Genomic DNA, 27,912 nt, shown 5'->3' on the forward strand with positions numbered 1-27,912 from the left:
TACAGACAAGAGTCCCATCTAGGTAGATATATGTGGGAGCCACATGCCTTAACTATAGTACCTTTGTGTTTAGCAGGGAAAGGTGTCCCTGCCTTGGCTCAGTGTATGGGGTAGTATGGAGAAAGCCGGGGTGGCAGGGATGAGAGAAAAATGAAAGGGTACAGTAAGAGGCATCTTGGGCAGCACGAGGATGGGCTGGGGGAGCCTATCTAAAGCTGATGCAGCAGGCACATGCACTCTTGCCGGCTAGCGGAACCACAGAAAAAGGCCCTTCTAGGTCTCTGGCAGCACCAAGATTGTGCTCCTCTGCACAGCTCCCCAGGCTAGGGGGATAGAGAGCTGAGCCTGACCGTGCCAGGGCTGCAGCCCATACATCCAGTGAGTAGCGCCCCCCGCCTCATTCCCTGCTGGTCTCCATACCCAACACCCCTCTGATAGGGCTTGGCCTCCAACCGCCATCCTTTCTCCACTCATTCTCCCTCCTGCTCCACCCCCGGGTATCCTTCCACACACCTCCTGAGCCACAGCCCCCCCATATCTCTACAGCTCCCCCCAATCCTCAGTCCCCCCCCCACACCCCAAGCCACAGCTCTCCCCAAACCACAGTCCCCCCCGAGCCACAGCTCCCCCTAACCCTCAGCCCCCCCCACACCCCGAACCACAGCTCTCCCCCAACCTCAGCCCCCCCACCCCAAGACACAGCTCTCCCCCTACCCTCAGTCGTCCCCCCCCACACCCAGAGCCACAGTTCTCCCCCCACCCTCAGTCCCATCACACACACCCCAAGCCACAGCTCCCTCCCCACATACCCCGAGCCACAGCTCCACCCCACCCTCAGTCCCCCCCACAGCCCAAACCACAGCTCTCCCCCAACCTCAGTCCCCCCGAGCCACAGCTCCCCCCAATCCTCAGCTCCCCTCAACCCTCAGTCCCTCCCCCCACACACCCGGAGCCACAGCTCCCCCCCCACCCTCACCCACAGCTCCCCCCCACCCTCAGTCCCCCCCCACATACCCCGAGCCACAGCTCCCCCCCAACGCTCAGTCCCCCCCCCGCCACACAGCTCCCCCCAACGCTCAGTCCCCCCCACACACACCCCGAGCCACAGCTCCCCCCAACGCTCAGTCCCCCCCCACACCCCGAGCCACAGCTCCCCCCCTCAGTCCCCCCCACACCCCGAGCCACAGCTCCCTCCAACGGTCAGTCCCCCCCCACACCTGACCTCACCCACACCCCATGCAGCCCCCCAAACTGTCCCCACACCTGCCCTAACCGCAGAACCCACAGCCCCCCCGACCCCAGAACCCCCCAGCCCTCGGCCCCGCGCGCCGGTGTCCCTCAGCCGCCCGCCCGCCCGCCCCTTCCAAGCGCCTCCCCACAGCCCCCTCCCCCGGCGGCCCGCGCGCCATTTCCCTCCCCACCCCCCGCCGCACCCCTCCCCCTCTAGCCCCACTCCGCGCCTCCCGCCCCACAGCACCTCCCCCAGGCCCGGGGGGAGAGCGCTGCGCACCCATCCCCACCATGGAGGAGCCGCCGCCGCCGCTCCTGCCCCATCAGCCACCAGCACCGAGTGATCCTTCGCTCCGACTCGGGCTGTCTCCTGGCCGGCTCCGCCGCTCCCCTATTGGCTCCCGCCGCCCCTTGCCCGCCCCATTGGCTCCGGCCGCCAGCTGCGGCCTCGCGGTTGGCCGATCCAGGTGTCAATCATAGCGGAACCCCCGAGAGTGCCCGCCTCCGCTGTTATCAGGTTAGTGTTAGTCGCGGTGCTGGGGCTCGGGATTCCAAGCGGAGCTGGTTGAGCCCTCAAAGTCCCTCACCGCGCTGGCTTTGGGGGGGTCTCCACGGGTGTCAATACAAAAGAGGAGCTGAGCAAAGCGAGGGACTCCTGCTAACCAGGGACATGGACATGAAGAAAAGGATCCACTTAGAGCTGCGGAACAGGACGCCCTCAGATGTAAGCAATGCAAAAAAAATCCATCCCACATTTTGGGGGGTGCATTAACATTATTACAACATTTAGGGGTGCAGTTGTAATAGGTAACGCCCGTGCCAGCTGCTGCTGAAGCCGCTGTTGCCCTTGAGGTGCCTACCGGTGTGTGTATGTGTCTGTGCACACAATTTGGGGTGCCCAAAGGCGCACGCGTTGTGGTCTAGGGGAAAACTATAAGCTGCTCCTGAGTCTGCTGGTGTGAAATGCATTAGAGGGGCTTGCAGTGCATTAAATGAAAATAAGTTGGTGGTTCTCTCTGGCTGGTTTAGTTTGCAAATATTTGCACTGGGTGTTGGGCAGGGAGGGACTGTGAGTGAGTTGAAAATGGTTTAGTTTAAAGTGCGTCTTCATTTCTTTGCAGTGATCAGGCAAGAGAGACTGGGGAGCCATATTTGTAACTTTGTAGTCCTCATGAACGCGCCCTTTCTCTCTCTCTCCCCCTCTCCAGATGCTGAGAAGACAAAAAATAGGATTTTAAAACAAATGTTCACGGGTTTTTTAAATCTGATCCAGCTGACAGTATCGCAAGCTTTTCATAAAAAAGAAAAACCAAAATAAATCCACTCTCCACCCCCTCTCCATCCACACACACAAAAAGACTGGATGTTTTTTTTTCCTTGGGGCTGGACTTAGGTTGTTGTTCAGCGTCTGACTGAATAAACGAGAACAAGAAAGTTTGTCAGGACAAACATAGTCCATGGCTGGTTCGGTACAAATTATGCAAACACGAGAAAACCTAGTTACCTCTCCTCGTTTTTCTGTTTGTCTCCTACTGATCCTGCAGCGATTGCAACAGAAAGGCGAGAGGGGTGGGGGAAACCCAACTTGGGAAGACCCCTAACCTCTTGCCAGATGCACTCAAAGAGAAATTAAGGTTGCCTCTGTGTTTGTGCGTGTTAGATCTCCTGTGACGGGAATTTGGTGTTTTGTGCTGCGCAAAGGTGACTGGTCTCGTCTCTCCTATGTAATCATCGGTGTATGGGATCGTTGCAAGCGCCTTTTCCCAGCCTGGGCGTCTTGGGAACTTTAGTGTAACGCACGAAGTAAATAGCCAGTCTCTGGGGGGAACCCTCCCCCCAAAAAATGATCCCCCCCAATCTGGCCAAGGATTTTTTAGGAGCCAAGGCAGAAGAGGTCATTACATAATGGCTTAAATACTAACATAGTTTGATATTTGGGGGGAAGGGGAGGCGTTCTCCAAACGATTCGCCTCCCTCATACAGACTTCTAGGCTGCTTTGGTTGGAAGGCGCTGGGCGTAGATAGGACCGAATGAAGAGAGACCTCTCCAGAAATCAAAAAGTGTACGTCTCCGGGGGAGGGGGGAAACTGCCCCCACGGTTTCCTGTCGCTAGTAAAATGTCTGACGGACAGAACTGGGCAGTTTTACGTAACCTTCTTTTTAAACTTAAAAAAGTATTGGGGATGCAACATGAGGAGGGTGTTTCCGTTGTATTGAGCTGGCTAGTGGGTCAGACACCTTGCCTTGAACAGCAACACTTATTAATAAAAAGTGGGGTGGGTGTGTGTGCAGGTTGCTGCATGAGCGGGGCTGCCAGTGCTCCCTTGTGTTGCACTGTTTGTGTGTGTGTATGTGCCAGCCAGCTCAGCACACGAGGGCTTCTTGTTTGTGAGAGCTGTGCAAAGGGGACAAAGAGCAAACGGAGGAGCTTCCTAATGAGGGGCCTCCGTCCCTACATCTCTGCCGGGGAGATGAAATATTCCTCCCTCCTTCCCTCCCTCCACCCCATGAAATCATTCCCAACTTTGTATCCTCGCGTTGGCAGCGCCACAGTAAACCTGAAGTAGGACAAGACGCCATGTTTTTTTCCATCGAGCTGCAAAGGAGAAAAAGGCTGGGGTATGAAACCAAGGCGATTTATTCTTTAGGGTCCGTGCGAATACAATAAAGGAGGGAATTCTTAAAGCCACCATTGATGCAGTTAGCAAACATTCCTTGTTTGTTACATTCTGGAGGGAATGTGTGTGGGGGGGGGAGTTGCTTTAAATGTTGTTATTTGTAACAAACTATAAAATGAGACGCTTATATAGATCTGCAGTTTCCTAATAATGGTGATTATTTGGTGGGGGGAGAGACAAGTTTAATGTTTCGTTACAGGGCAGGTCGTGGATGTAGAATCATAACGATTAAGCGGCTGAAGCAGTGAGGGCGCATTCAGGGCTCGCTGTGTGTGTGTGTAACATGACTGCCAGCATTCAGGTCTGCCATTTTGTCACTGTTGTTGTCACTGAGTGGCGGGAGGGGGGGGGAGGATGTTTTTAAAGAAGATAACAATCTTTTAGCGCGATTCCCAGCAAGGTACCAACGGTCTATTCCAACCGAATAACTGCTGCAGAGCGGCTGATGTGGCGGGGGTCTTCAGGGAGGAGGCCGGGTGTGGGGGTGCGTGTGTCTGCCTGCAGAGGGGAGAATCCCAGTGCTTGTTTGTTCCCCTGCAAAGGCGTCTCTTGGCAGCGTGGAGGAGCCTGTATCTTTAAATGGAGCGTTGGGAGCTCGAAATGGAACGTTGGGTTCGCGAGCGTTCTGCGGCGCGGTGACGAACGTTCGGAGGAGACTGGAAAGTCAGGAGCACCTGGCTGCGTCTCCCCTTTCCACCCGTCGTCAGCGCGGGCATTAGTGCCCGGTTGTTCTTCTTCCTTGTCCAAATCCCGACAGTTGCGGCGTCCCCGGAGCTGGAAGAAGCAAGCAGACGTAGAAGGTCGTTTGCATAGTGGTTTTTGGTGATGGCTTTAAAATGCCTGCAGCAGCTTCCAAAGGGAGGGGAGCGCATTATTGATGAGTTGGGAATATGCCTTCTTCCTGGGCAGGGCCCTGCGGGAAGGTAGGTCTCGGTTTTTTCACGGATTTTGTAGCAGTAACAGCGAGCGCCGCTTGAGGCTTTTCTGCACTTTTCTTCACGCTCCCCGTTTTTAACAAGGGTTAACTATAAAGATTTTCTCCAGACTGCTAAGTGGGACGTTTTAGAAACAATAGTTTTTTAAACCAAATTTTGGTTTACTTTTCTCTCTGTGCTTTTGATTTAGTGGAGAGTAACATCAATAAGCCTTTGATTGGGACAATGTTGCATCTGAATAAGTGGGTTTTTTACCCACCAAAGCTTATGCCCAAATAAATCTGTTAGTCTCTAAGGTGCCACCAGACTCCTTGTTTTTGCACTTGATTTTGCACAGAGATTTCGTGGGTAAAGAAACCCTGCCAGTCATATAATGTTAGTTATCTAACATGTTACTTTGTCACCTGTTTAAAGTCTTTTGACTGAGAATAAACTCATATAGCAAATGCTATAGTTAAAATTGTTCTAAATTTCATTATGCATATTTATTTTAAAGATAACTAGGGGGAATAATGCTTGTGAGCACTGCTGTTTTACCAACCAAATCCAAAGGCACCCATTAGACTGTGACCAGTTCATGTGCATATATGTCCTCATGTCATGGAAAAATCAAGTGTACAATTTGGGGCCTGCCACTTTTCAAAAAACCCTTTGAAATCAAATTGAGTGAACCTGTGCTTTTGGGCACTAGATAAAGTGGCGACTAAATTTTAAAAGTGATTATTGCTTGGGCCTGTCCACTACTTCATGTAGATTGTGTGTTTCAATATAGACAGAACAATTACATTAAATTTGATATTGTATTAGTCTGTGAGCTCTTGTTTACATAAAGATGATGCAGTATCTTCAGTAACTCTCTGGCAGGTTAATGGTTTCCAGTACATATTTGCACTATAATCCATATTTTACCAGTATCTGGTCATATTGTTCCATTGGAATTATTATTACACCTCTACCCCGATATAACACTGTCCTCAGGAGCCAAAAAATCTTACTGTGTTATAGGTGAAACTGTGTTATAGCGAACTTGCTTTGATCTGCCAGAGTGCACAGCTCGTTCCCCCCCCCCGCCCCAGCACTGCTTTACGCGTTATATCTGAATTCATGTTCTATCGGGGTAGAGGTGTCTTTTTTTTTTTTTAAATACCATTAAAAGAAATATACTCTGAAAAATTGGCCTTCACTTTGCAAAACCAAAGTAGATTTAACTGAAGCTTTTGAGCCATTTGTGCCTTGGTATTGCTGCCCATGTGGTATTTAGCTTACATCAGCCCCTTGCCAGGGTTGAGATTTTGCAAATCAAGGGGAGTAGTGAAGCATTATATCAGAATTTCATTACTTTTGTGGATTTTTGTTAATATTCTGTTGGCTGTAGAGAGATGTAGTATAATTCTTGTTTGGAATACTGCTTAATACTGTGTAACAGAGCTGGTTACTTTGAGATTTTAAATCTTATATTCTGTAGGTTTAGTATACATATTAATAAAAATATATAATGCAAATGTATTAAATATGGTGGAATGCATAGGAGCCTCATCCCCTCCCTTTTTTTGTTTGTTTAACATGAATTTAATATTAATGAAAGGTGCCAAATGGATAGTACCTGAAATTATATTATTCTATGTATTGTACAGTCTGTGATTATGCAGTTTTTCCTACTGGAATTTTCTCCTTTTCTTCTGTATCCACTGTGTTTAATATTGAAAAAGTAGTTCATATGCTATACACACACACATCTAAGCTTATCTTACTTATGATAGTCATTTTCTGGTGTAAACACCTGTCCACTTGGAATTACAACAGATTATTTCACACAGGTTATTAGAGAGCCATCAGATGGCAATGTAACTACTGAACTACATGGAAGAAGCTTTTGTGGGCACTCTTGTTTATTTGTATTGTATATAGCCTAATTCAGTAGCTAAATACAAAGGCTGTAAAGCAGATTATCAGTTTAATGTTCTGTCTGGCTATGCAACACAGATCTTGCGTGTGTGTTTTTGAAATTGTGCTAAAATGTCTTTTTTTATGCTTCAGAGATATGTTGTTGATTACTTAGTCCAAAGACTTAATGCTTGTTCGAAACGGGACACTATTCACTTGAAATTTAGTCAATTAAAATAAATGTTGAAGGTTACTTCAGTTTTTTCACATGCTTCTGATTCCCCTGCCGAAAACTTCTGTTTAGTTTTATTTATGTCTGTTCTCTTCTGTTGTGTGGAAAACTTACACAAACAAAAGGGAAAACAGTGAAAGTGACTACTTATAAAGTCCTATGAAATACAGACGGTAAACTAAAATATAACTTTCCCCTCTAGTCCTTTATGGTTACGATGTTAATTACAATAATAGTAAATGGCTTAAATTGGTGTCTCTTTAAAGATTTGCATTCTTGTAAAAGTATTGTAATAATCCAAGTTAGTGTCTTCATTTAAATTTTCTCTTTCTTGTGCTTAATAAAAAATGAAAGGTATTCTAACTATTTTATGCAGCGACTAGTAGCCTCTCTGAATTTGTGACCTGCTGGTATTCTGTGAAGTTCTCAAAAGTTTATATTGGGGCTATATATCTCTGCATCTGTACTGCTGGATCCCCAGAAGGGGTGTTCTAGTAAAGTGAATAAATTGTTCGTGTTGGAACAACTGATATTGGAAACAGGTAGGTATGAAGGAAACATAGTGAGGCAAATATGTACCTCATTTGATCTAGAATCCTGGATGAGAATGAACATGCACAGGTACAAAATTTGTGTGTGCGATTCATAGTGAGTGGTCTAGACATTTTTTTTTTTTTTTCCTTTTTAAACTTGACCAGGTTGTAAGCATGTGAAGGGATCTATGTACGTACAAGATAAAAACTTGCTGCCTAGCTTTCTAATCTGTCCGTAGTGTTGCCATAACCTGATGGATTTTCTAGGTTTTTATTGTGTGGCTTAATCCTGACATTTCACCCTCAACTGTTCAGAATTCCCCTGTGGCTATCAGTATCTCAAACGCAGTCATACTTATGTAAGGTGTAGGACGATTCATGCGTGTGCAGAACAAGAAAACATCAACTTGAAAAATGGTTCTCTTGATAAAGTTATCAGAACAGAAATAGTGCACTTTAGTTAACAAGACTCCATATAATGGTATAAAGAATTGCATTATGTCACATGAAGAAATAATTATTGGAGAAAAAAAGACACCAGAAGCTGAAAAAAAGACACGCAGCGGGAAGAACAGCTCATTAGTATGGACTCTTGAGGGCCTACGTGATATGATTGACTTGAGCCTGAATCTGATAACTTGTCCTACAGCCAGATCTGCACACAGAGAATCTTGGAAATCAATAGGCAGAATCTGTTGTCTGCTGCGCTGCCCTACTTGTGGACCAAGATGTGCCAATATTTAGAGCTTAACCATATGGACCTTCAAAATGCAACATTAGAGGTAATAGTTCAGGACCTACAGTACACTATTCTTCCCCTCTTCATTCATCTTGAATTCCTAAGGACTGTGTCTACAAATACGTACATCTTTAAAGGTATTGAATTTGTAGCATAAAGGATGATGGCCGCCTTTTTAAAAACCGATATTCTGTATGTAGTGCACCTCAGTTAGGAATAATCATAGACATGGATGAGATTTACTAATTCCACCTCTTTGGATAAGTAAGTACATTTCTAATGGAACCGTATAGGCCGGAGAAAGGTAAGAATTGGGCCCATAAAAATGTAACTACTTACGTTTCAAGTGTGAACCACTTTTTCAAATGATTTAAACAATGTAAAGCTTTAGATATGAGTGGTGCTATGAACTCAGCTGGCTTCCCAGTCAGAATCTCTGGTATGGGAAAAAGCATGTTTGGAATTCCATGTGAACGGACTGGGAGGTAACAGAGCTGGCCTAACTTGACGCTAACATTGAGACTTTTCTTGCTGTGGCAGGTCTCACTAGAGTGGGGTATAAAGACCTTGGCCAGGTAAAAGGAAATATCTGGAGTCAGGTATGGTTGCTTACTAATGAGAACAGTTAGCAGTTACTCTCTGCTGATGGGCCTAGCTGGAGTTGCTGGTTGTTACTTGACTATAACTTGTTATTATTGTAACATATAAACGATTTTCATTTTCTTCCTCTGCCATCCTTTCACCCTACCATTCTTCAAACAACATTTCTAAACTCGTATTTTCTGCCTCTTGCCTAACTCACTAACCTTGTTTTTCTTTCTTTCCTGCTAGATTTTTCCCTCAACTATAGGCTTCATTTCCTACATGCTTCTCTTTAAATATATTGTGTTTTCTTCTCTCTCTTTTTTTTTTTTTTTAAATTAATAACTCTTTGGGCTCAATCTTGCAGCCCTTATCTACATGAGTAGTCTGAGAGAAATCTAAACAAGGTTCAGGATTTGGACCTACTATCAGTCTTCATGTCTTTACTTCGATCTGTGTAACAAGAGTCACAAGGCAGACTCATTATTGGAGGATTAATTTTTCAGTCAGACTGGCCTATCAGGCACTTCCAAGTATTAAAAAGGTTGGAAACAGCATGTCCCAGTAAATCTAGTGGGACACTTCACTTGCATGGTACTCAGTACCTACAACTTTTCAGACAAGATATTGATTTAATATTGGTGATTAACATGCTAACATTTTTAGGAAACTTTTCTTTGACTTAAGGTAGGAAATAAATTTCATGCCAAGTTTGAGAGCAGCAGATATGATTGCTCCAGTACTGAATGACCACAATGCGTACAGCAATCTAGCTAAATGTTAACTTGTAATTAAACTATTTTAAAATAAGCTATGATGTGCACAAGGTATTTGAATGTGTGTTTACTGTGTGACGCTGAGGTCATTTAATAATGTCTAGCTTTTCTATAGCATTTTCCACTGGTAGATCTCAAAATGCTTTACAAAGGAGGCAAGCATCATTATCCCTATCTTACAGATAGGAGAAGTGACTTTCCCACAGTCACTCAGCAGGCCATCAGCAGAGCCAGAGATAGAAAGAAGGTCTCCTGTGGCCCAGTCAATGCTCTGTCCACTAGGACGTCCTGCGTCCAGGAAATAGAGAGGGAAACAAACCTCAAAGTGGCGCAAAACAAAAAAGGGGGACGGGGCATTTGTTTTGAAAGTCAAGCAATTTAATCACTTCCCTATCACTGTTTAGGCCAGGCCCCCTCAAACAAAGTGTGTTCAGACCTCAGTGGTTCAGAAACTAAATTAGCAATCAGTATTCCCCAAAAGAGCCACAGTCCTGTGAATTCATTGTTTCATTTATATATTATATATATCATTTTCACAGCAACATTACTGACCAAGTATTCTACAATTGGTTAATAACATAGTAAAAGCTTCCTGATTGGTTAATAATTTAGATTAATAATTAAGTCACACAGTTTTAATATCATGTGCTGCAAAGAGCTGCAGGAGAGGGATTAAAGAGCCATATGCCTATATGCCCTTGAATAAAGGGGCTTGCTACATTTTTATCAGTATTCTTTCACTTATTGACTAGCATGGTGCATATTCTTGTGTATATACAGGTAGTTACTGAGATGTTTCAATTGGAAGCATGCTCTCATGTGACATGATTCTTAAAAATATATGCAAGTTTTATTAAAGTCATAGATCTTTTTTTTTCCTAGAAGTTTTGGATTGGAGGCGCTATGTAGTTAGTCTATGCAATTTTGATTATGGGCTGTATACCATTGGCTTTCTTCCTCCCTCCCTCCCCTTTCCTATTTCATTTGAAACTTCAGACTTTCTTATAACTCCACTATAGGAACTTAGTTCTAACATCTTGTCTTTGACTCTCTTTGTATATGTTGGTTTCTGGGCTGACGGTGACATACTGTACAGAATGTTATAGAGTGGAAATTTACTGATAATGGATCAAAGTGATGGCGCAATCTTTAACCCAGTTCAACTGGCTAGTGGCGAATTATTTCCCCTATGTATAGGAACAGTTTGGTAGAGTCGATCGAGTGGCTCTTCCTCCACACGCTCTGCTGGCTCCCGTGCATTGGGTGTGGCCAGGGAAGAGTGGGCCTTGCCAGGATGCCCCTGCAGGCTGTTTGCAGGCAACAGAAAATGGTAACCTGTGACTCCTGCGCCTGCTGACTAGTCATTCAGTCTGAATCCTTAACTCACTTTCTATGGGCCCTCCTTCTGTATTCACAATGAATAATTCAAAAACGAAATGCTAGGCTGGTTAAGATTTGGGATAATTATTTAGAGCTAAGGTGTCGGTGTATTGTATTTTTATTTTAGCTGATCTAGTAACTGAAACTGCTTTTTCTTACTAATGAACTCATAATGCTCAAATATTTCATTGTGGCTAAATGTTATGGTATTAATATAAAAAAACTAAAGTGCACTAGAAGGTACTATTGGGGTCCTTGTGCATACACACATACTCACAACTTGAGTGAAGTGAGCAGAGAACTATGCCAACATGATACGAAACTTAGCGAGCACTTCAAATATGCACATGCTGAAATTGTTGGTTGTAGTAGTTTGGGATTAAGTAAACAGTACAGGGAGCTTCCAAACAAAAGGATGTGTGGATGTTAACATATTGAAGTTTGATGGGGCTGCACCATTCAAAGATCATCCCAGATAGAAGCTTTTAAAGTCCAGTGTTGTGTTCCATATGCCATTTGTGCAAAGATTCAGAATTCCAATTTAATGAATACAGGTGCCAAGTGAATAAAATAACTTGAGATGTGAATGGGTCATTTTTATTTCCAGTGTTGTCTGTGATTTCATTTGTTCAGCATTCATGAATTTGGCAGCACCAAAAGTCCATATATTAAATCAATCCTAGTGTGTTGGTGATCTCCATCTTGGATAGGGTTTGAATCTGCCTTTTTAAAGGGCACCTTTTGAAGTCAGTAGGACATTAACCATAGTGAAGATGTCTTTGGGATGTTCTCTCGGTCCATACACAGTTTCCATAATGTGGTAACTGAATGCCTCCCAAAGTTCTATATCAGGGGTAGGCATCCTGTGGCATGTGTGCCAAAGGCAGCATGCGAGCTGATTTTCAGTGGCACTCACACTACCCTGGTCCTGGCCACCTGTCCGGGGGTCTTTGTGTTTTAATTTAATTTTAAATGAAGCTTCTTAAACATTTTAAAAACCTTATTTACTTTACATACAACAATAGTTTAGTTATATATTATAGACTTATAGAAAGAGACCTTCTAAAAACGTTAATATATTACTGGCACGCAAAACCTTAAATTAGACTGAATAAATGAAGACTCGGCACAGCACTTGTGAAAGGTTGCCAACCCCCGTTCTAAAGTATATACATTAGGCCCATTCAGAGTGTCCCCTCTTACTAAGACCAGGAGTCACTGCCTCAGCTGCTAGATGTCCTGTTCATCACTCAGGATGGGAGGGGTATGTGCTGTGTGGTTTCCCAGAAGGGAAGTGTCCCATCCTGATATGTTGCATTCTCTGCGTTTGTGTTGCATAACATTGACCAGGCTCCATGCTGGGTAAGTGGCACTCCTACCGCCAATTTTCTTAATCGTTTGTTTAAAACACTTATGATATTTGCTGATAAGTAGGTGAGTGAAACCAGTTTGTTTCATCTTGTCAAAGGCCTGGTGGTTGAAATATAAACATTACTAATTTTATCCTGACTCAGATAAAAACCAAATCTTTAGTAACATGCTCATGTTTGGGGGGGTGGAGGGAGCGTGTGTGTGGTGGGGGGAGTGGTTATATTTAAAAAGTCTGTGTTTTGGGGGAGGTTCCACGTATCAGAACCCTTCCTGTATCTGTTGAAATGTAGGTTAGAAAAATTTCAGATTTAGTCCAGCCTAGGCTGTCTCCTTTGAGACACAGAGCAGTGCTAACGGAGTAACTGAGGATTACCCCATTATAGGGGAATCCCTAATGGCATAACGCCAGCAGACTCTATGCCAGGCAACCTATTCTCCCCCCACCCCTACTCTCTCCATGTAGGTGGAATGCCAGAGATGGGAGAGGAACATGGCCAGAGTATGCTGAGCTCTGGCAATCCTGGAATGGCAGAACAGTCCCTAGGAGGTGTGTCCTAGTTGGCATATATTCTAATAGGCCAATAGCTATTTTAACTTGACCTGGGGGCCACACAGGGTCCTGGCTGCCCCCAGCGGTATATAAAGGTGGTATAATGCACCTCTGCCACCTCTCCTTGGGTGTGCCAAGCAGAGAGCTAATGCACCTCTGAGGATCCACCTCTGAATGCCCAGTATTTTCCAAATGGCATGTATGCTGCTCACAGTTACTGATTAAAAGAGAAAACAACCTTTCCAGACCTCGCTTGGGTTCATTTTGGTTGCTGGTTTAGAGCAGGAAGTGCAGGGGTTTGCATAATTGCACCAAGAGTTTGCAAAGCTTCACAGCAGCTGCAGCTTTAGTGCAGCCCATTTAATAGGCTGAGCACTCAAGCTTGTCCTGATGCCACATTCCTGAAGTGAACATCCATAAGAATTTAATCCTTTCTGCCAGGGTGTGGCAAAAGTAACTTTGAGGGAGAAGATCGTCTTGTAAACACTGAGAAAGTAAAGCTCTTCACCAATCCGTTTTTTTTTTCTTTCTCCTGATTTTTCTGTGAAGTGCCCATGATGGGCTGTCCTACTTTCATTACACTTACGGACCATTTCACAGGATTCACCCTTCCCCAACCCACCAAAACTGTCAGTGTGGAGTGTATTGTGTCATTTTCATGGAATATGTTAAAGGATCATCGCTCTTGCTTGCGATGACAGATTGTGCCAGAGTACAGTTTACTGCAGCTGAGGTGAACAAACTGGGAGGTTTCTGCCAGAGGATCCCCAGCCCACAGGATCACTGATCTGGAATTAAGTGCTGGAGGTAGAAAAATCTGATCTGACAGCCTTAAAGGGGGGGTGTCCATCATTAATTATGAGTGACGCAGGGGCAGGACTTCCTGCCCAGCCCAAAAGCTCAGAGGGATGTGCTCCCGCATTTGGGGGAGAAACAGTTTCTGCAGATGTATCTAAAGAACTGAGCAGGCGCCCATTTGTCACAGACCTTTTCCCCTCTCCTCATGGATGGAGAGAAGGAGCACCTGGCACTGAGTTGAGGCAGTGGGGGACAGGAAGGGACATACGCAATTGCTAATTCCAGTAGATCAGACACTGGCCAAGAGCTTTGTGGTACCTACCGAGTGTGCTCCTCTTGCTCTGTGAGTAGCGTGGCCATGTGGAATGGTGGCTGTTTTCTGTCCCAAGGGAGTCAAATATACAGGATGGGATTTATGTGTGTGATGCCCTGATAATCTACGAGGTCCCTACCTCCAGTGTCAGTGGAGTGGTGTGGCTGAATTTGATCCTTGGCTTTCTTCTAGTAAACTTGCTATTTAACCTGTTTAAAAACGGATCCTTAACGGTGTGGTTTTTGTAATATCATTGATGTTGCTTTTCTAGTCTTGATGATCTGTCATGGATTACAGTTCAGGGATTTAATCACTGGCAGTGCCTAGTTGCCTTTGAAACATTGCTCTGTGCTTGCAGGAGTGAAACTGTAGGCTCTTTGGAGCAGTAACTTTGTAGTTACTAATACGTAGACTTAATGTAAAAAACCCACCATTTCATAAACCCATTGGAAAATACTGATGTACATGTCTGTATTCTATAGCAGGTGTGTAAATCAGTATGACAAAGTATATTCGTTTTTCAGAAAAGTAAACTGACTTGTGTTAGGGTCTCTGTCGCCTATGCAGAAAAGCAAGCAAGGAGAAAAATCGTGCCAGGTAAACTGCAGAGAATGTGTAATGAAAGTTGAGTATGAGTGTCCCCATGGAATACAGTGCCTGTGTGCATACAGCAGGCTGTCGTTAACTGAGAAATGAGCATCAGTGCAAACCATCGGTGCATTAAGAATGCCGCATAAGCAGTGACGAATACAGCTTAATACAGTATCTGTATGAGAAGTTTCAGAGTAGCAGCTGTGTTAATCTGTATCCGCAAAAAGAACAGGAGTACTTGTGGCACCTTAGAGACTAACAAATTTATTTGAGCATAAGCTTTCGTGGGCTACCGCCCACTTCTTCAGATGCATAGAATGGAACATATATTGAGGAGATTTATATACACATACAGAGAGCATGAAAAGGTGGGAGGTGTCTTAACAACTCTGAGGGCAATTAAGTAAGAAAAAACTTCTGAAGTGATCAAGATAGCCCAGTACAGACAGTTTGATAAGAAGTGTGAGAATACTTACAAGGGGAGATAGTCAATGTTTGTAATGGCTCAGCCATTCCCAGTTCTTATTCAAACCTAAGTTGATTGTATCTAGTTTGCATATCAATTCCAGCTCAGCAGTATCTGTATGAGAAAACTCTGGATACTGTTGGTTATCAAACATGGAGTACTGCAAGGGGTGATGTAATCAAAGGCCATGTCTACATCTAAAATTTTGCAGCGCTGGTTGTTACAGCTGTCTTAGTACAGCTGTATAGGGCCAGCGCTGCAGAGTGGCCACACTTACAGCAACCAGCGCTGCAAGTGGTGTTAGATGTGGCCACACTGCCGCGCTGTTGGGCAGCTTCAAGGAGGGTTCGGGGAACGCGAGAGCAAACCGGGGAAGGAGACCAGCTTCGCCGCGGTTTGCTCTCGCGTTCCCGGAGCCACCCAGCAAACCGCAGGGAAGGAGACCTGCTTGCTCGGGGTTCCGGGAACGAGAGAGCAAACCAGGAAAGGAGACCAGCTTCGCCGCGGTTTGCTCTTGCGTTCCCCGAACCACCCTGCAAACCGCTGGGAAGGAGACCTGCTTGTTCGGGGTTCCGGGAACGAGAGAGCAAACCGGGAAAGGAGACCAGCTTCGCCGCGGTTTGCTCTCGCGTTCCCCGAACCACCCTGCAAACCGCTGGGAAGGAGACCTGCTTGCTCGGGGTTCCGGGAACGAGAGAGCAAACCGGGAAAGGAGACCAGCTTGATTACCAGAGGCTTCCTCCTTCCACGGAGGTCAAGAAAAGCGCTGGTAAGTGTCTACATTGGATTACCAGCGCTGGATCACCAGCGCTGAATCCTCTACACCCGAGACAAAACGGGAGTACGGCCAGCGCTGCAAACAGGGAGTTGCAGCGCTGGTGGTGCCCTGCAGATGTGTACACCTTCAAAGTTGCAGCGCTGTAACTCCCTCACCAGCGCTGCAACTTTCTGATGTAGACAAGCCCAAAGGCACGGAGAGATACAGGACACACTGTAATCCATAGTTAGGCATGCAAAGTGGACAGACATCAAAGTGATGTCAATCTGGAAGAGTCTGCCAACACCGGAGATAGAAACTGGAGCGGCCACCGAAATAAGTAAGGAGTCAGGTGAGGAGGGAGCAGTGACCTATTTATGGTTCTTGGAACACCACACAAAAGCAAGCCTTGACACTAGCAAACCACAGAACAACACACAAGCAGCAGTGTGTGTAGCACCAGGAAGCACCTGGCACAGCAGGTGGCAGTTTGGCGGGCCACAGAGTGAAAGAATGGGGAAATGGAACACCCAGAGCAGAGCTCTGGGACATAGAGGCGAGATGGAGCCTCAGAACCAGTTAGGGCTCTGCATACCATGACCAGATACGCAGACAGTCCCAACCATGCAGCAGTCATTGGTCCCCCCCCCCCCAATGCACCACGTTGCATTGCAGGCAGAGGCTTTAACAATCCACACCATAGATCCCAATGAACCAATCCGTCTGTCCGCCTCTCCACTGGGCTTATTGTATGTTCCTTTGCTGCAGTTCAGGTGTGTGACCCATCTGCTCTGGCAGTTGAGTGGCCATATGACGCTGGCTCATGGACAGGAACCCTCTTCGATTTAGAGATGGTGAAGGATAGTGTTCTCTTTGGTGGTTACAGCTGCCTGCAGCGTGCTGTTCTTGCATTGTTTCCCAGAACACATCAACTATTTTTGGGCAGAGAGCATGTGGCATGCTCGCTTTTCTGTGCGGTGCATGGTCTGAGTGCTGGTGGTATGCCGCCTTGCTATATTGCAGTTATGGGACACTTAGGAGAGGGGAAATGTGATGTGCAATATTGTTCTAAGAGATCACAACTTGTACCTTTCCTTCTGTCTAGATTCTTGTGCAGCCCACTACCACCAGTAGTTTGCTTTGCTTGTGCATCATGCAGTGAACAGAACAGTTGGACTCTAGAAGACTTTGAGCACTGGGGGTCTCCCATCCTTTTACACGGCCATGTAAAAATGATTTCTGGAAACTTACTTTCATAGTCTAGCTCAGGAGGTCTCACAATAAAATTTCTGGTGGCCTCAGACTGTGGCCACCAACTCTTCCTGGTGGCTGCTGACAGGTTTTTCCTAAAATAATTAACTTTTAGGAAAAACAAACACATGCACATATACACGTTCAAATCATTATAATTTATTTATGTACATTTTTATTGGAGACTCAAAAATAATGTACAGTTTTCTGTATTCATTACTGGACCTAAACAGAATAGAAACAAATAATGTGCTTTGCATGTTCGTCTCTGTTTTTTTGTTGTTGCTTTTTTTTCTGTTTCTGTGAAAAGTGATATTTGTATGTTTAACACTGCTTACTCCCCCCACCCCCCAGTTACTGCCCAGGAGGATGTGGCTGCACAAAAAGCCCTTGGTAGCCACATTTTGAGAAACGCTGGGTAGCTTTGTACCTCTCATAAGTGATAGTGTCTTCCCTAGCTCGACTGAACTGCTGGGCTCCAGTAAGACAGTATTGGTTCAAATATGATACGGTAGACTCTCACGCTCTTAATTCATAATGCTTAGAGCCCATTCATCACGTTCTGACGTTTATAATGAGCCCTGTAAAGAGGGTTAGGGCCTGAGTGGGAATACTACATCCATCCAGAAATGCTTATCTGCTGTGTTTTATTGGAGTGAAACAAAAGGGGAGAAGTCCTGTGTGTGGAAAACAAAGAGCTCAGTGACACACACAGCGTGGTCAGTGGGAAATACGATAGGCGCGCTCTATCTGAGACCAGTTTCCACAAAACCACCCAGATTCGTTTAGAAAATAATCCAGTGCAAAAAGACTGCAAATCTCCATCATGCCTGTCAGATACTTTTAATGAGAGTGGGGTCTTATTTGCCCTTCCATGAACCTTCTCATTAAACCTGCCTTTTGTCACTGTATGTAAATATCTATACAGGTCAAATCTTACACCCTGCCCTAGTCCACATGTAACACCCATTAGCCTGGGGGGAAGGAAGTATGCAGTGCCCAACACCTTGGGGCTCCAATAGTGATTGTCTGTCTTTATTGGTCTGGTTGGGCAATAGGATATGCTAGATATGTGTGTCTTCCCAAACAGGGCCTCTTGAGGATGAGAGGTCACTGTCAGACCTCCTCAGCTGTGTGAACTCTTAGGGCTTGGCTACACTCAAAACTCCAAAACACTGCCTCGGGAGTGCTCCCAGCTCTGCAGGTACTTCACCTCCCCGTGGGGATTAGCTTGCAGCGCTAAGAGCCATGCTCCCAGTGCTGGGGCACTGTTTACACTGGCGCTTTACAGCGCTGTAACTTGCTGCGCTCAAGGGGGTGTTTTTTCACACCCCTGAGAGAGAAAGTTGCAGCGCTGTAAAGTGCCTGTGTAGCCAAGGCCTTAACAAAAAGGGATCAGCCCTAGAGAAGGGAAAGATAAAAGGAGAGGCAAAGTAAGAGAGAAAGGAATGGAAAGGGGAAGACAGGAGGAAGTATACGTGGGCAGGAGGAGGGTAAACGAACATGGGGTATATAACACCTGTGGGAAAATTTGCAGGCTGGTTGCGTCAGCTTCTGTGTGTAAGAGTGCAGATGAAAAACTAATGCAAAATTGAGTTTATGCACTGAAAACAAAATGAAGCCAGGAAGTTCAGTGTATGGTGTCATGCAGCCATGTTACGTTGGTCCCATTGTACACCTGTGGTATTTTCTATTCCTGTTTGTTTGTGGTGAAGCCAGCCCTGCTGTGGGATCCTTCACTTCTGAATTTCAGAATGATTTTTAACTTTCCCACTGTAATGTTGCACTAACAAAATTCGTTGAATGAAATTTCTCTCACAGAGAAAAGGACCAAGATCCCCAACTAAGCCAGAGGCAGGCCGGCTCCTCTGCTGCCATTTTTGATGTGTCCTTCCTCCCTTATCCCCTCCCTTCACTGCTGAGGGAAGAGACTCTAGAGTCCCCTTCTCTCTCTCTCTCTCTCTCTCTTGCTCAGCTTCAGACTTAAACACCATTTTCCCTTTAAGTGGGTTGCAGGCCAGATTTTACCCCTAACCTTGGTGCCAGCTCTTGGAGCTGTGGGCACTCTCTCTCTGCCTGGACTCTCACCTTGGAGTGCAAGGCTGTGTCATCCCTGTCACCCCCTGCAGTTTAATAGCCTTCCGATAACTGGATCCAAATGGACCTCATGGAGAGTCTTTACTCCTGGTGCGCTTTGCAGTGGTGAAGCCTGAGGCTGCAGTCTACACACAGTTTGGGGGAGGTGGGCTCGTTCACCCAGCTGAGGGGGGGGATGGGAAAAGGAGCCCCATGCTCAGCACATTACACCTTTCCTTTGCTCTCGGGGTTAGAGGGACAGGAGAGATTCCTATTAAAGGTGGATTCCAAAACCACTTAGTGCCCGGTGGGTGGGCAGGCTGCAGGGGATAAATGGGGCAGGCGAAGGCCTTCTGACCTGCTCAGCAAGGACATGATCCGATAAAGGGAAAATCGAGGGGTGTGAATGTAAGAGTTTCTTGATTGGGTTTGAGTAAGAAGAGGCATTTGAAAAGTTTGTGCATTTGTGAACTAAACGTAGAAACTTATTTAGTTTAGGACAAGTGGTGAAGATTTGTAAGATTAGTTTGAAACTGCAGGAGGAACTAGGTAGGCTGGAAGGATGTATGTAGCTACTCAGATTTGAATTTGAACCAGTCACTGGAGTGAATTCTTTTTAAAAGTGCTTATGTGATTATTTGTAAATGAGCATAGTTGACTACAACCTCCTGTTTTTTACTTCTCATCTGCAAGTTAGCACGTCAAACCGTTCAGAGTCTGTACTGACCAGTACCCTAGACCTGTGTTGGAGCAGAGCTTCCATCACTGCTTTATGCGGAAGTCTGGTTGTTTGGGGAGTTTTCTACCCCTGGATTGGTCTCATCCAGGTACTAACCAGGCTCCACCTGGTATCTTGAAGCATTGTGGCAAAAGGATCTGCCTTTTGAATACTTCTGGGTTTGTTTGTTGCTCCTGCCTTAATTAAAAAAAAAAAATTAAAGTGATATATAGGAAATAATACATAAAACTTAATAGAGTCTTCTGGTCTGTGTGTGGATTCTTTTGCAAAACTTGTACAAGGACACTTGCTTATCATTCTTCTGGGGAAGATATTGGGAAAAGAAACCTGGAAATTGCATTTCCTGTTGAAACTCTGGTTACGTGCATCACTTGTCAACCTATACCATCTCGGATCTCCCTTCACCTGCACGGATCCCCCTTGAATTCAGCATATGGATTTCATTGCAAGAATGGCGACTAAGTGATTCAACATAAAATGGAGTTAAATATCTAGTAAAGCTGTTTGATGCACCCATCAAGTCACATCACATTGACTTGAATCTCCTGCTGTGGGATTACTGCAATAGCCATTTTCAAAAAAAGAAACATTTGCATATTAACTGCCTCATGTATGCAAAGGAAGGTTTCCTCATCTTGCTAACTCTGTGGTTCTTGCAAACTCTCTTGGGTTCTATCCCCTTTGCTTTTAAAACAAAAGATTCTCCAGATTTCTCAGGCTCTGGGTCACAGTAAGGGGACCTGACTATTTCTGAGTTTTGGAACATTGCTCTGCCTCCAGCCTTTCCCCCACCCTGAGTGTCAATGGTCTGTGGTACTCCTTGACAAAGTATATCATGCAGGGCTCTGTAATGCAGTCATAGGGGTGTATTCATCTCTGTGTGGGAGGACTTGCCTGTTGATAGGGGAGTATTTGCACTCTTTATTCTGGCAAAATGGGGGAGATTTACTGTAGATTCCTAACTGTAGTGGGTCACTGCTCATGCTGTGTATCCTGCTCATGTTTCTACCAGGGATGTACTAAGTGTGGTAAGACTGCATGAGGATTTTGGTTAAAAATGAACTGTTTTTATTCTTTAATCACTGTGGTGGGGCTTTTTCATCTTAAAGGGCTGCATCCTTTCTTGAGCATTGAGCTGTGTCATTTGAAGGTGGCACCTTCCTAAGGTCTGATTATCAGCAAGGAGGTCCCATACAGTAATTTATCCCAGCTTTTGCTGAATGGGGCAGGGTCAACCACATGGGCAAATCCTGCATCCTCCTTTTCGTCCCCCCCCTCTGTTCCCCTCCATGCCCGTTCTTTCTCTACACTATGGGGTAAGTGGAGGGTGAGACAGAAGGGACAGGATTCATACATGCTCAGGTGAGCGCGGGAGGAGAATCAGGCTATATCCGCTACCCCTTCCCGTTCCAGAAACATCTGAAGCCTGCCTTGTAAACTCTTCAAGAAAACCTCGCCTTAGAACTCTGAAGCCCGCAGAATACTGAGAGACACTTCTGAGAGTACGTAGTGGAGTTAGGATTACAAATGCCATGGAAAGTCAGGCGCTCCCTAAAATGTAGCTGTCCATAGTATTAGTCAGCCTGTTTCACTTCTCAGAAAATATCTCTGCAGCCAGCAGTCTAAAATTTAAAGTTTACTTCTTTGAATAGCTTGTTATAATAAATTGAGATAATTTCTTAATGTGGAAAATGGTATTTTAAATGACTGATGTATTGCATTGACAGGCAAGAAGTTATCAGAGCTGTAGGCTCTTTTTAATGAAGTCTTGAATATTCCAAGCTATTGTTAAAATGTCTTTAGCAGTAACTTTGATGAACAGTTGTTAGGAACTACTAGTAAATCATGTAAACTAGCTTTAATGCAATAGAACTGGTTCTAAGCCAGTTGCAGAATGCCATCTATGTTCAGGTTTGCTTCATTTGTCTCTCTCTCTAATAATCGTGTTTGAGAGATGTAGCTAAAATTCATCGTGAGATGTTAAGTTAGCATTGTAAACAACACTGCATGGCAGAAGCTGGAAATAACCATTATCCGGCATAGTTGCAAAGTAGAACAACAAACTGTGGTATTTGGTTCCATAGTTTAAGGTTTTTTTTATTGTGCTTTGCTTGTGAATTAACTGTTTAAACATTTATATGTATCTGACTGTAGGATGAACATTTTAACACATTTGAATTTTGTCTTTTCCAGGTTAAAGAACTCGTTCTTGACAACTGTAGGTCAAATGAAGGCAAAATTGAAGGACTCACAGATGAGTTTGAAGAGCTGGAATTCTTAAGTACAATCAACGTAGGCCTAAGCTCAGTTGCAAACTTACCAAAGTTAAACAAACTTAAGAAGGTAAATAAAGAAGTGCCACATGTTGTATTTCTCTCTATTTTTTTTTCTTGCAATATATTAAGTGTGAAATAGATGTTCACATAAGAACTTCCTCTAACCAGCTCAGTTGCATTTTTTTTAAAATCTCTTTAATTTTTATTTCTTTGTCTGACTTCTAGCTCGAACTAAGCGATAACAGAATCTCAGGAGGACTGGAAGTATTGGCAGAAAAGTGTCCAAACCTCACACATCTAAACCTAAGCGGCAACAAAATAAAAGATCTCAGTACAATAGAACCTCTGGTGAGTTAATGTGTCAGCAGAAAGTGCTTTAAGTGTAGTTAAAACCCCTAGATCTGTATGTGATCACAGGTCCCTTACAAGCTGACACCTCAAATAGAACGCGAGGTTGTCCACATCTAACTGAGGCAGACTGTAATATATTGGCTGTGTGTCTGTGATAACGCCTCCTTCTAGTGGCCAGTGCTCATCAGATAGTCAGTACACATCCACAGAGTGAGGTGGGGTGGAGGCAGAAGGGGCGGAGAATGGGTGTGGCTTAGGGGGAATTTGTAGTGGGATACGGAGTCCTTAGTCCTGAAGCTGATAGTGCAAGTCTAGTGCAGACAGTTGCAATCGAAAGTTGTTCTGTGGTGGCTGTTCATTGGGCTACTCCATGAGTTGTGTTGGTGGGCTCAGGCCAGTTTCTGGTGGGCATTTGGTGACATCACAGTCCTCTTCCCTCCCCATTCGTGTTTGATACTAATTAGCACACTTGTTGTGTAAAGAAAACCCAAGAACTGGAAGAGCCAAGGTTACCATTGGTACGTTCTCTGCTCCAGAAATGATACTGTCAAGAAATAGCTGAGATTGGATGGGAGGGATGTACACACAGGTGGCTCACTGTACTCCGCTTGTCCTGAGACGAGAGGAGGGGCTGCAGTCTCCAGGACTGCCCATCTGGAATTAATCAAGAGCCCTGAGACTTACAGTAAGGGTGTCCTCACATTAGCCGGGCACCTATCAATGTCCCACTTCTGCTCTGGAAGTGTGAAAAGCAGCTGCCAGTCATTTCTGTATACTTTAAAAGTGTGAACAATCTGACTCTTCAGGGTAGCTCATCAGGAGAGAAGAACTACGACATTTTTTATTTTACAGTATTTGGTGCCATGGACCTTGTCCTTCAGCCTCACTCCACCACCGGACAGAGTTCTGCTAACAGGTCCCTGGTTTGGAAACCTGTGGGCCATTCCCAACTCTTCCATTTTCTACCCCTGTTCATGGCTGGCTTCTACTAACAGAAGCACCTAGTCCCCTGAGCTGTCCCGTTGGCACAGCTGGTGCACAGCCCTGGCAGCATGATCTCATAACTACCCCCTCTTTTCCTGTTGGACCCCTTTAAATCTCTTTTCATGACATCTCAACCACTGGGTTAAAAGTGGATCAGATTACAGTTTCAGAACACAGCCCAGTGCCCTTCACTTCTTGCCCAATAGTACCGTTGTGCTTAGGAGTTAAGGGCTATGGGCAGGCTTTATCACCTTTTTACCTTCACTCTTTTTACCCCGTTAATATCTTTCCATGAAAATCTCATGTTCCTGAGGCTTCTCCTATGTCACTGGGATCCATCGCTAGCTATACACGACAGGCAGGGTGGCCATGAGCCTCTGCCACCTGCTTGCAATCTCAGGGCTCTAAACTAATAAACCTTCACAATTTCATAGGAGACCATTGCTCTACAGCCTTCAGACTAAGCTCTTAAAGGGAAACCTTTCAGAGCATCCAAGGCAAACCCTTAAGCCACCACACTTCTCTTTTATTGTGTTTAGTTTATAAGTGCCATTGCTTCCTTTCCCACCTAAAAATTCTGTGCAGCTGAACATAAGCTGAAACCCCTCCCCCCTGGTTTTCATCTGGCTATTGGTGGTTATGTAGGCACTGGCCCCTGTGTGACGTTGGGTCAGACACTTTACCTCGTTCTGTGCCTCAGTTTCCCATTTGTAACATGGCAGTATTGATACAGAGCTTTGTAAAGTGCTTTGAGATCTGTGAACAAAGAGTACTGATTGAAAACACTCCATTTTATCCTCAGAAGTTACGTGCCGCGATATGTACCTTTTGGGTGTTAACTGGCTGCCCTTCCGTTTTTAAAGTCCTCCCAAGACAGGTCTCTGATGGAGCCTCCATTTTTACTTACAGAAAAAGTTAGAAAACTTGAAGAGTTTAGATCTTTTCAATTGCGAGGTAACCAACTTGAACGACTACAGAGAAAATGTTTTCAAGCTCCTCCCACAGCTCACATATCTTGACGGTTATGACCGGGATGACAAAGAAGCCCCCGATTCCGATGCAGAGGGCTATGTGGAGGGCCTCGATGATGAAGAGGAGGATGAAGATGGTATGTTACTAGCTCCATTTAGCATATTTAGATTATAGCCAACTGATGTGCATGCTCCTTTCTTCTCCAAAAGCAACCCATTCACCCGATCTGCTGGTGAGGGAAGGGTTCTCCCGTCCCCTGGCTTACGTATGTACCTGTGGCTCCTCCATAGACTGAGGAGAAGCTAGACTTGGGTAGCCCAGGCAGGGCCTAAAAGAGACGCATACCCTTAGCTTCAGTCAGAGCGTGCTGCGAGGTCTGGCCAGGAGAGAGAATGAGACAAGCACAAGGGCAGTGAATGGGGAAAGCGACAGAAGGGAGAAACTTTTAAAAGAAACTGAAAGGACATGCGTCTTGCTCTCCATCTTCCAAGCCTCGTACAGTTAGGAGGTAACAAGGCATTTTCCCCATTTCCAGTTGAGAAAGCTGTGGCAGGGAAGGAATGAAAAGTGCAGGGACAGAAGCAAAGCACATGTAGCTATTAAAGATTGATAGGACAGACCCTGGTAAATGGGGAGGGGAAGGGAGACTGAGAATGGAAGATAGCAACCGGATTAGGGGACAGTGAGTGAGGCTGAAGTGTTGGTAAATAGGGAAGTGTGAGATTGAATTATCAGTAACAAAGTAAACACCGGCTGAGATAGATCAAAGGAGCAGAGAAAGCACACGCTGAAGTTTGCTTGGGGCCAGCGCTGTCAGAGGCACTGCAGAAGCAGGGAGTAACTTTATGAATGTTAGGAAAACTAACATGCCAGTTCTCTTGGGGTATATTGTGCCATTCTGCTTCACCCCGACAGCCTGCATTCAGAGGCATCTGGCTTACCAGTTGGACCAATGTCAGGCCGGGTTTTGGGAATTTGCTGGACTCTTCAAACCAAGCTGAAAAGCAAAGCACACAGAATAGCTAGACTTGCACTTTCTCCTCGAGTGCAGAATTTGTTGTGTTGTGATACAGTAAACACTGCAGCACTGCCTGGCTGAAGGGTGCACTGACAGAACAAGGCAGAGGGTTCAGTGGGGACAAAAATCTCTCTTGAGCACAGTATAAATGCAGACCTGAGTGAAAATGCTTGAACTTTCTTCTCAAAAATCCATACAAGTCACTGGATTATGTCCCCCTTCACATTGCTCTTGCAGCCTAGCGAGGATTGAGCAGTCTCTGGGGGAACTTCCCCATCACTGGGGACTGGACAGGGTGGCTATATGCAACTCTTTCCCTCCCCTTCCTCCCTGTGACCACCAGGTGTTCCCAGCATCATGGAATGGGCAGAAGCCCACTGCCAGTAGTAGGAAGCTGCTATCAAATAGAGCAGCCCCGGGTCTGCTCTGACTTATGCCCAGGCCACCCATGTTCCCCCAGCAGCTCAGGATCTGGGAGGCACACAGGTGGCTTTAAGCCACCATTGCACCACTCTGTGCAGGATTCATTCTGGCCTTGCACCTGGAAAAAGGCAACAAGCTAGATTCTGCCTTCAAGCAGTACTTGTGTGTGTGCCTTTTACATCAGTGGGAAGGCAGGATTTGGCTGGTAATGTTTGAAAACTAAGCTTACTGTAGACAGTTAACTGAGCTGATAGTCTTGCTTGCTTGTGTAGAAGAGGAGTATGATGAAGATGCTCAAGTAGTAGAAGATGAAGAGGATGATGAGGAGGAGGAGGAAGGAGAAGAGGAGGATGTGAGCGGGGAAGAGGAGGTAAGGCTTCGTGGCAGGGAGAACATCTGTGTCAGGTCTGAATACCTGCATAGAAACGTAAACCACATCACAACCTTTGTTTTTAAGTGCACACTGTTTGTTTTTTTTCCTTCATCTAAGATGCAATGAAAATAAATGTGGACAGGTTTTGAAGAGCATCTGCCTGTGAGCCAGCTGCTATCTAGTGACCAGTGATAAATCATTCAGCTTTTTGGGATCATGTTGAAAACAGATGTAACTTTCAGCAGCTCTGTCGTTAACATTCCCAAAGCTAGCCACTTTTCTCACGCACAGCCTATTAAAAGCTGGGGTCGAAGTCTCTGAACAATTGAGAGAAAGAACCTATGTCTCAAAAAGCAGATGCTTAAAGGAAAACTGAGCCCAGACTTTTGCACAATGCTACTGATTTAAATAAGATTTCAGTCACGATGTTTGAGAATCAGATTGGCCTGAAAGTAGAAAACAGTACTGTTGGCTTCAGACTCGGGGTGGGAGTGTTTGTCAATGGTCTTTATCTAAAAATAAAAAAGGTGCCAATTTTTATAGTACAGAGATTCTTCCCTAAGTCTAACCTCAGAGAGGTTGAATGGGTAAAATGGAAAGCAGAATTCAGTGTGTGGTTCCAACAACTGACTTGTCTTCCCCCTGCCTTGCCCCCTTCTCTCTCTCTCTCACACACAGCTTTCCCTCCTTCTGTTAAAGTGGTAACAGAGGTGGTGAGGTCCTGTGTTTAACTTTGGAATGCTTAGAACTAGCTCAGTGCTTTGTTTCTACAGACGAGCCCTGAGCTCATTGAAATTAGAGGAAGTTTTGCCATTGACTTCACTGAACAAGACTTAAAGTTTTGTGTTTACGTATCGGTGTGGCTTTTAAAACCATGTAGTGAGAAGATGGGTTTCTTCTTTGAGACTGAGAGGAGGCCGAATGGCTACTCTTGAGTCCTGCTGTGAAGAGTGGGCCAGAATCCAGTGTAGGAAGGTATTTTAGGGAATAAATTTTCACACTTATGTGGGGGGAAGACACCTTTCAAGGGATTTGCTCAATTTCAAGATACCATTGAAGGTTGTTGATTGGGAAAGATGTTGAACAAAACTCTTTGTTAATCTTTCTGTAGGAAGATGAAGAAGGTTATAATGATGGTGAAGTAGATGATGATGATGAAGAAGAAGAAATTGGTATGGCAATACTACAAACTTTAGTACAGAACAAAAGTAGTAACGTACTGTTTGTAAAGTAGAACTGTATCTGAATATATATTGCTGTGATACTAAGCCAGTTCCTAATGTAGCCGTTTGTGTGAATTGTTTGTTTTTACGATCATGCTAGGATAGTACACCAAGGTGCACTCCTAACCCAGTCCATGTTTATTTTTCAGAAGAAAAGGGGCAGAAGAGAAAACGAGAACCCGAAGACGAGGGTGATGAAGATGATTAAACTGAATAACCTGTTTTGAAAGTTTCCTATTGTGATTTGACTGTTTTTACCCTGTATTCTCCTCCCCCCCCAACTTATTTTTTTTTTCTGATTGTAATGTTGCTGTGGGAATGAGAGGGAAAAGTGTTTTGGGTGGGCGAGGGAAAATACTATTTTTACTGCCACTCCTACTTTTCATTTTTAAAATTTTTTTTTGTCCCTT

The 27,912-nt window shown here is 45.0% G+C and overlaps 1 protein-coding gene across 2 annotated transcripts; it reads left to right on the forward strand.

Annotated features, from left to right (window-relative positions):
• Nucleotides 1-1,733: 1,733 nt before the first annotated feature.
• Nucleotides 1,734-27,891, forward strand: ANP32A (acidic nuclear phosphoprotein 32 family member A). Of its 2 annotated transcripts, none has more exons than XM_030577089.1 (7): nucleotides 1,734-1,954; nucleotides 22,076-22,225; nucleotides 22,384-22,506; nucleotides 24,403-24,601; nucleotides 26,179-26,276; nucleotides 27,391-27,451; nucleotides 27,652-27,891. In XM_030577089.1, the coding sequence occupies exons 1-7, from the start codon at nucleotides 1,901-1,903 to the stop codon at nucleotides 27,708-27,710; spliced, it is 744 nt and encodes a 247-aa protein (XP_030432949.1). In that variant the 5' UTR covers nucleotides 1,734-1,900; the 3' UTR covers nucleotides 27,711-27,891. The 2 variants fall into 2 exon arrangements, with proteins under 2 accessions (XP_030432949.1, XP_030432950.1); XM_030577090.1 differs by lacking the exon at nucleotides 1,734-1,954 and adding an exon at nucleotides 4,405-4,832.
• The last annotated feature ends 21 nt before the right edge of the window (nucleotides 27,892-27,912 follow it).

This window comes from Gopherus evgoodei, chromosome 10 (assembly GCF_007399415.2).
Source record: "Gopherus evgoodei ecotype Sinaloan lineage chromosome 10, rGopEvg1_v1.p, whole genome shotgun sequence".
Taxonomy (NCBI): domain Eukaryota; kingdom Metazoa; phylum Chordata; order Testudines; family Testudinidae; genus Gopherus; species Gopherus evgoodei.